We start from the raw sequence: 10,463 nt of genomic DNA on the forward strand, positions 1-10,463 counted from the left end.
GCATTCACTAGAGGGTTCCATAGGCGTTCAACACATGAGAATGTAATGAAGAATGTAGGTGGCCCCAATTGCCTCATCATTGCAAATGAGTCTTTCCTTAGTTTCTCCTTATAATCAGGTGAAGTGCACAAGCTTTCAAAGTCTTGATACCCTATTCCAGATTGTAGAATGTTTTTTATGTTTGTATTGTTTTTCACATCTTTAGCATACAACACTCTGTTTTGCAACATGCCTTTCCTCAATCGTCCCCATATATTAGATTGCATAACTTGATGTATGAGAACCTTTATTGCTTTGAAGAACAAGTTTGGAATGTTGTGCAAGAATTTCAAAGATTTGTGCATGAATACGATAGTTTCTCATTTTAACTTCTCTAGGACATCCAAAAAATAGCGTTGGGAAATTTAGTTCTTCGCTATGCTTATCTTGGAAAAGGCCCATTGGCATTTGATTCTCTCCAGGAGCAACATATGTCACTTTTGTTTCATAGTCAATAATTTGTTCTGCACTAATGATATTATGAACCAATGTGTCAGTGTCAATATTGGCATTTTCATTATTCTCTTCATTGTTATTTGTATCTTCTATTGTGTTTATGTTGGAGTCATCCTCTTGCTAGCTCAGTATATGTTGATACCACTCATGGTTGATGGTGACATTGTTTCAAATATACAAAGGTTTATGAATTATTACATGAAGAGCCCTCATTAAAGTTTTTGGACGAACATTCCCTATTGCATAAGTGGTTTTGTATTCCAATCTCTTTTTAATCCCAACGGTTATTAATGCTTTGTCCTCCAAAAACCGTGGAAGAACACTTTGAATTTTGTTGGTATCAGCCACCATGTTTACGATAGTCCCAAAAACTTTTTGTTGTCCATCGAAACCCAAATCTCTTATTTGGGTGAATGCGATTCTTGGACCTACTAGTCGTTCCTCAATTTCATTTAGTTGATTTACAGCCACCAAATGCTGGTTCATATTAATTTGTGTTGGAACAAAATGCTTTGAAATAGTGTTATGTTTTATTGATTTACAGTAATCAAGGCATATTTTGTATTCTTTCTCCTTGAAGAGCGTATCAACTACGAATCCAATCGAAATATGCTTTCGAAAGGTAAATGCTATTCTTCTTAAACACCATTCTTTCGTAGGAGAAGCATTCTTTTGTTGGAGGGTCCTTTATACCTTTCAAATACTTTTTAACATGTTTTGAACAGTGTTGGAACATAGAGATGTAAATAGTCTCATTGACGTTTTCATCAATAGTGATGCAACGTCCTTGTTTCCTTTTTTGATGTAAGTGTGCAGGTGATTCAACTCTAATTCTGGTGTTATCTTGGTGGGCATGATTAGTGTCATGATTTTGTGTTTCAATCAAAGACTTTCTTAATTGGGAAGCTTTTCTTCTCATGGAAGTATAAGATATATTTATTGTAGGGTAAATAGTTCTCATTGTGATCATCATTTCCTTGATTGAGCACTTCTTCTCTTTCATCAAAATACTTTTCAAGCTTTCTTCCATTTCATTACTCCATATTTTCCTTCTATCAAATTTAGTACTTATTGTGCAGCTGTATTACAATTTGTATTAATCTTTTCTTGCTTGCTAAATTAACATTCTCAAAGCATTGGTAGCCAATATCATCATTTTCATGAAACAATTATATTTTGCAAACAAATGTCTCTATTAAGGTAGACATTAAGAAGATGTCATATGGCGAGAAGATCATATCTTCTTTTTGCAAGTGAAGAAGATATTCTTTCGTGCCTATGATCTCAGGATAAATTTTTTGGAACATAGGTGATTGGAAGAATGTGTTGTTCCATTTAGTCCATTCTTCAATGTTGGAGTCTAACATCTTTCCAAGTCTACAATCCACATGTAATTTAAGCGCTTGTATTGAAACATGAAAGTTTAGTAAGTAAGATTTGCAAAGCAAGACACACTTATTGTCTGAAAATTGAGACACAAATTCATCATCAATATGCATATGACACAAAGATTTTTTATAATTCATTTTATGTGTGCTAAGTGAATAAGATTTTATTGTTCTCACTAAATGGAATGCTACTACATGGACTTTTTACGTTAAGAGGCTTTTTTTAATTTTGAGAAAATATGTTAAAATTCTTTAACTACTAACATAAATTCATAATTGAATGTAAAGTTCTAATACAAGGAATGAGAAATGTGTTAATGCCTCAATCAACAAAGTTTGTTTGTTGCCAAGAATAAAGAAGGTGAGAATAACTCTTGAGAACCAACACAATCAATTCATTGCATTTGAAGTTTGAATACAATAGACCATGAAGCTATAAAACTTCCGATTACATTGCCTCTTGGGCTTCTTCCACCTTTGGTGCAATATAGGTAGTCACCATTCCAAACATATTGATAAGAAGCGACCTTCAACTTTCTTGTTGAAAAGATAAGACTTGAGCAAGTGCAGGTTGTCTTAAAGAAGGTCTATAAAGGGACGAGGTAGGTGCAATATCTTGTCCACAATGTTCTCTTTCAAAATAACTTCAATTGTTGCTCCATATGTGCTTGCAAGAGCCTTGATTTTTGGGATTTTTATTAGTGAAGTTATTTTGTTACATGCCAAGCAAATCACTTTCTTGCATTCCCTTGAGATTTTGTTCTCTTTACAGGCAGAGCATGCAGACTCATATAAAGTAGCATTAACACCTCTTACAGATAGTGTTTCAAGAACCTGTATGAAAACCAACGTAGTTAGTAAATTATGTATGAGGAAAGAAATTGCAATTTGGAAACACTATGTTGTAATAAATAATTTAAGGTTAGACCTGATTTCCATAGCCAATATGTTGAATGTGCATGGTCAATACTCTATGAAGGAATATTGTCAAGCATGTTTAACGCAATGGGTTGCATGTTTTTTTTGCATCTAACATTGTGAAGAACAAATTGTGCTTCACGAAAGACCTTAAACCTGTTAGCCACTTTGATATAACCTGCACCCCTATTGTTCCAAAAAGTGAGCTGCAAGTGTGGTGGTACAATCACACAGTCAATAATTCTTACCACATGTGTACATTAGCGAAAGACTTTAAATTATAGCACGAAAGAGAAAGGACTTAAAAGACTTTAAATTATAGCACGAAAGAGAAAGGACTTACTGTGATAAGATCTTCGGGATACTCTCTATCTCCCACTATGAGCTCATCATGTTGCTTGCATGATGCTCCAAGCTTGATGATTGTGATAGCTAATGTGGCTAATAGCAACAGATTGCCTTCACCTTTGTTAATTAGATTTTTGCATTTCTCCTTGTATTATGAGATTGTTTGCTTAGGATAGATTTCAAACAGCGCTGAAAGGGCTCAAAGGCTATGCTATACTCAATAGTGCCTCCATCATTCCTTGGATTCTTTGTGCATACTGAGAATTTGGTTACATGGATGCAATCCCCAACGTTGAGGAATCTAATGAAATCAGTGTAATACAGTTCCTCTACGTGTAGAGTTATACATCCTATACCTTTCCTATCAACAAGGTCCACCTTTAAGCACTTTGGATACATTTGAAAGCATGAAAGTTCCATATTTATTAAGAAGCTTTCCATCAAAAATAGCATTCTTGTCCGTTAAGTCAATGTCGAGAACCAAGATAGCATTCACAACAGGTCCATTGTTTCCTTCTTCCACCCAATTATCTACTTCATACAAGGCAAGGAAAGGGATAGTGTCCATGGAAGGGTAGGGTGATGGAATCTCCTCCATAGTAACAATCTCAGGCTTCTTTTCAACAAAATTAGGTGATTCAAATAAAGCTCTTTTCAAGAGAATTTTATTTTGGACTATAGGGGGAGAACAAGATAAAAGGGAGGCAACACCATTGATTAAAGATGGACTAGCAACATGGGTGTTTAAGGGGAGGCCTCTTGAGTGACAACTTTCTTCTTCTTTGAGTCTGAAACAATATACACTTTTGTTCACACAAAATTATTCACAAATTAGCAAGCATTTCTAGCTTTCTGTAAAATTTTTACCATGAATTAAAGAGTATATAAAATTTTCTATTTTTTATTGTATTCCTTTAATAATGCTGTCACAAACAATGCAAATTATTTGTTTAACAAAGATATAGTTTTAGTCAAAATACTAATAAATTCTATTGTGCTGAGAGACAGAAAAAACAAATCATGATTTTTTAACAAAAGGTTTCAATGTGATTAAAAATGTTCAATGGGTGCTAAGAAAGACATATTACCAAACTATCAACATAGGACTATTACTAAAATGAAGAAACACAAATTCAGTTGCTCTATTGATTGCTTTTGATTATCTAAAAGAGACACTCGATCTATTGCAATCTGTTTGAATAGAATCATTTCCTACAGTCAAGGGTAATAAGTTAGGTAACAATACACACTAGTAAATGACTGTTCATTGAAAGCATGTACCAATTTTATATATGATGCAACTTAAATGTTTAAACTAAAAATATAACAGAATTGCTTGCTTTACAGAAAGATTTCTTCAAACTTATGAACTTGTCATGCTTTCTTTCAAACTATATGCTATCTTTCAAAGTATAAACAAAAAATTAAGTTCACACTAACATTGTTCTATGTAATAGATGGCATACATAAATGGCAGGTCATCAACTAGAACTATAAAAAATTAACAACTTCAAACAGAGTTTCTAAACATTGTAGTTTTCATAGAATAATCATTTGTAACAAATGAATAACAACTAGAAACACAGATTCCAAATTTCTTGTATATTGAAGGTTATTAATAACTAAATAATAAACAGTTTAATCAAAATGAATAACAACTTCGAACACAGAAACTCTTTGTTTCTTTGGGCCATCATTGAGTTATTCTCATATACAACTCTCTAACTTGACGTTAACAGTCAATGTAAATGGTGGGGGACTCCTAATATACCTATTCAAACAAGCATAATATGGGACTATATTTTATAGTAAGCAAAAAAAGTAGAGGCAAAGAAGATAAATGTTACACACTGAATCAACACACAGTTCACTTCACATGGCATTGTCCTACTTTCTCAAGATCACGAAGAACAGACGATGTACACATACACATACAACTGGAGACAAATAACAAAGAGACAGCAGACCCACTCTACAACAACAATCCAACATGACAGGGAAACGACTGTAGTAAAACTCCGAAAAGGATAGAACAGATATCTGCACTCAAAACTACATCAGAGAATAGAACCAGAGCAGACCGAACTGATGCGTGACTTCGAAATAAGTAACAGAGCAGGCCGAACAGACACGTGACTTTGAAATAAGCAGCAACAAAACGTCTCTGATGCATCACTTAGAAGGACACACCTTCACAATCAGCCATCTCGACGTCCAAAGAGAAAGAGACAAAACCACCAAGACTCATAAGCAGAGAATGAGATACAGTGTACGTTTCAAACGAAGGAACACTTAAATAGACACACACCATTATTGAAAGTGATAAGCATGCACACACATGAAGCACACACTATTCTAATCGATTCGGTACAACTATAGGCTGGCCGAATCGATAAACCCCGTTTAATGAAATAAAAGACCCCTTAAGCATATGACAGAGCATTCAAATGCATGTTAGATTTGAGGTCTGTACTAAACTACACTAATCGAGAATGTTTGGTAATGCACACATCTCTACTTCACCACGCAGCTACAGCTCCAATACCTGCAATGAAAGAAACAAAGAAGGTCGAAATGAAAGTAGTTATGATAACTACACTGGATTTGCCAATGAAGGAAGATTCGCCTAAAAAATGCAGATCTACATGCAAGATCCGCACTGACAACTTCCACGAATAGGGACTAGGAAGAGCAGCAACGACTCCATTGCAGAGAACTGGCATAGACAATAGGCTATGCACTGAAACGATGACAGAAAACATGCATGGCCGCCGTTGGAAACAACCGGTAACCCAAAGCGACGCTGGCCGCCATGAGAGCAGCAAAGCGGAGAGAAGAGGTCACAGTAGGGGCAGAGAGGACAGAAGAGGTCAGACTTTTGAATCGGCCATGAAGGAGAAAGAGAGTAGGATGATACGAGGGGAGGGGAGAGATGGCAAGAGCGCCGACAACAAAGCCACCGGGTTGTCTGTCGACTGATTCCGTTGAGCCGCAGGGACGAGAAGTCGCACCAAGGAGCAGAGGATTTCTGTGAAGCCACTGCGTAGAGGAGAGAAGCGGATTTCCGTCAAGCTACCGCGCAGAGCAGAGAGCATCACGCAAAGCTTCAGCCGCCACCTCCCACACAAAACAACAAACCTAAAAGCCCTAACCCTTTAAACCTAACTTAAACCACCCTTATACATAGTCAACATGACCAAACACACACAAACCCAAACAATGGAAATTCACATAAATAGGTGAGTGTCCATTGCATACTGGCCACCATCCCACGAACCCTTTCTGTGTAGGATCGTGTGCACATGCACAGCCTGAAGCGCAAACTATGCGCGGCCAAGGACAAGGTTGCCAACCTCTCTTGAATCGAGGAAATTATGTTCACACGGTTTTTCTTCGCATCTTGTGATGACCGCAGGCACTTTCGGCTGAAAGGGCCGGACTGCGGTCGTTGGTGACTCGGTCTTGCGGAGTTAAGTAAGCTTCAACCCACAGGCCCTAAATCCCAATTTGCAACCGCCACGTGTCAGCCCGCCGGGAAACCATGCCATGAGGCTTTCCCAGCCTATACCTGGTAGGGAAGCCACTTTCTGGCCGGGAATGTGCCTCCCGGCGCTGTTTCCCGTGTCTGTCACCGCTTGATGCTGTCTGCTACCCCGAGCTAGTCATTATAGAATATTGGTAAGGTAGATAGCATTAAATATTATTATACTATTTCTCTGCAATAAAAAGTTCATACACGGAGGAGTGCAGAAGTTCAAATGCTGAGTTCAGATGACCTTTGCCTTCCACTTGCTTGAGCTACTTCTCTCTGCTAGGTAGGTGTCTGCTTGGTCTTCATTAAATATGGAGTCACAGCTTGTCTTCATTAAATATGGAGTCACAGCTTAGCCCCCCCGTCTGCAGTTATTCCTTTTGTGCAGACAGTGATAGCAATGCTCACCACAAGAGGTTGCCTCACCTGAAAGAGGGCAAGGAAAATCGTATTCTGACAGAGGAACATGTAAATCCAGTATCTAAAATAAACAATTTGATACATATGTATGTGAAGCGTGGCAGCATGGTAGATGCGCACCATGTTTTTGACACAATGCCAACACGCAATGTGGTGTCGTGGAACATTATGATCCTGGGTTATGCCAAGCAGGAAGAGGGTGCACGGGCTTTGGAGTTGTATACACGCTTGCCCCATGAAGGTATCCAACCGAATGATCGAACCTTTGTTGGTGCATTGAAGGCTTGTACTAGCCTGGCAGCACTAGAAGGGAAAAAAGTTGATGGGACATTTGCAGGCCTGGTAAAAGGTAGAGCTATCCACTCCCAAATTTTAAAGAGTGGCTTTGAATCAGATGTATTTGTAGGAAATACGATGGTCAATATGTATAAGAAATGTGGGAGCATGGATGATGCATGGTGTGCCTTTGATGAATTGACTCATCGTAATGTGGTTATGTGGACAACCATGATCCTAGGATATGTTGAGCAAGAAAAAAGTCCTCTGGCCTTGGAGTTGTATGCACGAATGCACCAGGAAGGTGTCCAACCAGATGCTCGAACCTATGTTGGCACATTGAAGGCTTGTAGTAACCTGGCAGCAGTGGAAGAGGGGAAACAAGGGAGTGGGAAATCTGTGAAGACAGAGTGCCTGGCAAAAGGCAGAGCCATCCACTCCCAGTTAGTAAAGAGTGGCTTTGAGTTGGACCTATTTGCAGGAAACAGCTTGGCAAATATGTACACGAAATGTGGGAGCATGGCAGATGCATTGCGTGTCTTTGATGAATTGCCTCTTCGTGATGTGGTTACTTGGACTACCATGATTATGGGGTATGCTGAGCAAGACGAAAGCGTGCTGGCATTGGAATTGTATGTACAATCGCACCTTTATGATGTCCAACCCAATGCTCGAACATTTGTTGGTGCATTGAAAGCTTGCAGTAACTTAGCAGCACTGGAAGAGGGGAGGCAAGTTGGTAGGACATTTGTAAAAGTAGAATGCTTGATAAAAGGTAGATCTATCCACTCCCAAGTAGTAAAGAGTGGCTTTGAGTCAGATGTGTTTTTGGGAACCACCATGATAGACATGTATGGGAATTGCGGGAGCATGGACGATGCAGGGTGGGTCTTTGGCCAAGTACCTCACCATGATGTGGTTACATGGAATACCATGATCCAGGGGTATGCTGAGCAAGAAGATAGTGAGCTTGCTTTGGATCTGTATGCACAAATGCACAAGGCAGGCATCCTTGCAAATGCTCGAACCTTTATTAGTGCATTAGTGTCTTGTAGTAGTCATGTGGAGAGGAAACAAGCTAGTAGGAAATTCATGAATGCAGGAAACCTGGCAAAAGGCAGAGCCATCCACTCCCAAGTAGTAATGTGTGGCTGCGAGTCAGATTTATTTATTGGAGCCACCTTGGTGGATATGTATGCAAAATGTGGGAGCACGGTGGACGCACGGAGTGTGTTTGATGTATTACCTCTGGGAAATGTGGTTGCATTGACCAACATGATCTTAGGGTATGCTGAGCACGAACAAAGTGAGGAGGCTTTCAGACTTTTTGAACAAATGCAAGATCAAGGTCTCTCACCAAGTAGGGCTACATTTGTTGCCATGCTGAGAGCATGTGGCAGCACAGGAGCTTTTGAAATTGGAAAGGAATTGCATTTGCAAACTTGCAGGGTTGGTTTTGAGACTCTTCCAATTGTAGCAACCAGTCTTATTGACATGTATGCCAAATGTGGCAGCATGATTGATGCCCAGCAGTTGTTTGATGCATTGCCAACAAAGGATGTTGTGGCATGGAATGCATTGATTGCGGGATATGCCCGCCTGGGAAATAGCAAACTTGTGTTTCATCTATTTGAAAGAATGAAGTTGGAAGGTATACAGCCAAGCAGGTCCACTTTTCTTAACGTTCTCATAGTATGCAATCATGTGGGTCTGGTGGAAAAGGGTCAGCAGTACTTTCAGGCTATGAGCAAACAATGTGGCATTATCCCAACTATCGAGCACTATACTTGCGTGGCTGATATCCTGGGCCGTGCAGGCCGAGTGGACGAGGCTGTGGCAATAGTGGAGAAGATGCATTTCGAGCCTGATGCTGTTGTATGGTCCACCGTGTTGGGAGCTTGCCAGAAATGGAAGAATATAGAGATTGGAAGGCATGCCTTCGAAAATGTGGTGACATTAGATGGAAAACTTTCTGCAGCATATATTCTTATGGCAAACTTATGCTCACATGATGGAGAACTGTGGTAAGGTTTAGATAATGCAAAAGAATATTCAAGCATGGAAGCAGGCAGGACAAAGCTCAAGTCTGCAGCTCAAGATGAAGGTCAAAGCTATACCTGATTAGGACAATGTCTTACAGGGATTATGCTATGACGGAAATGAACATGTCCTGTCCAGTTATTATACACCCGTAGGGACACATATATGTGTTGTAAAAAATTCATGGGTCTCTGATGATTGCCACAGAATTTATCAAAGATTACCATGGAAAAATTTCAATTGCAGAGTCGCAAGTTGCATTCACTCTTCCAAGCATAAGATTATTTTGTGTGGGTGGCAACACTAGATCAAAAGCAGGACCACTCTCCACCATAGTATGTCCAGGAGTGCAGTCCGATGTGTTTAGCCATGACAAACGTTATAGGCAAGATGAACCTTGATGCTCCTGTGAATATGGCAGAGGAACATGTGGCACCATCCTGTCAATCAATTCTGGAGAGTGAGTTGAGAGTAATCTGTTTCGAGGCCATCATTATGTGTGCTAGTGGATTGGAATGGGTATGGACTGACCTCAGTGCATGTGTAGGGATCCCAAAAGTACCAGAAGAATTTTCTGTTTACTGTGATTGGCATTGTTGTTGTCTCAAATGGTATGGGAGGAGGGTTCAATATAATCTGTGTTACAAAAAGAGCCAAGTGCTATGTTCCCCCTCTTCGAACCATAAGTAGTTGCCAGTTTGCTATTTAACAGCCTATCATATCTAAGAATTGTTGAGATGTGTACATCAGAGCCATTGGAATGGCTAAATCTACATCCACATGATTGATGGATGAGGAGATTGGAGAGCATTAGGATTAGGAGATGAACACTTGGCTTCCTACTTAGTGGTTGTTCATCACCTTGTATTGTGTAGTTCGTCTTAGCCTTCCAATTGATTGGCTCCTATTGTGTGGTTCACCATTTCATCTCTCCTTCCTTCATTATGAGCTTCTCCTTTGAGAAGTCCTACATGATTTCAGAGCCTTGTTTTGAATCTCTTTTCCCTTGCCTTCAGAGGCCTCTTATTCTAGAACCCTCCTTAAAT

General features: G+C 39.3%; 1 protein-coding gene across 1 annotated transcript; it reads left to right on the forward strand.

Moving 5' to 3' along the window:
* The first annotated feature begins 7,020 nt into the window (after nucleotides 1-7,020).
* On the forward strand, nucleotides 7,021-9,405 carry LOC147903540 (pentatricopeptide repeat-containing protein At2g33680-like). Its single transcript, XM_087371980.1, has one exon. The coding sequence runs from the start codon at nucleotides 7,021-7,023 to the stop codon at nucleotides 9,403-9,405; it is 2,385 nt and encodes a 794-aa protein (XP_087228106.1).
* Nucleotides 9,406-10,463: the final 1,058 nt, after the last annotated feature.

The sequence above is a fragment of the Dipteris shenzhenensis genome, chromosome 3 (genome assembly GCF_047967505.1).
Source record: "Dipteris shenzhenensis isolate YYH24624 ecotype China chromosome 3, Dip_SZ_1.0, whole genome shotgun sequence".
Lineage (NCBI taxonomy): Eukaryota > Viridiplantae > Streptophyta > Polypodiopsida > Gleicheniales > Dipteridaceae > Dipteris > Dipteris shenzhenensis.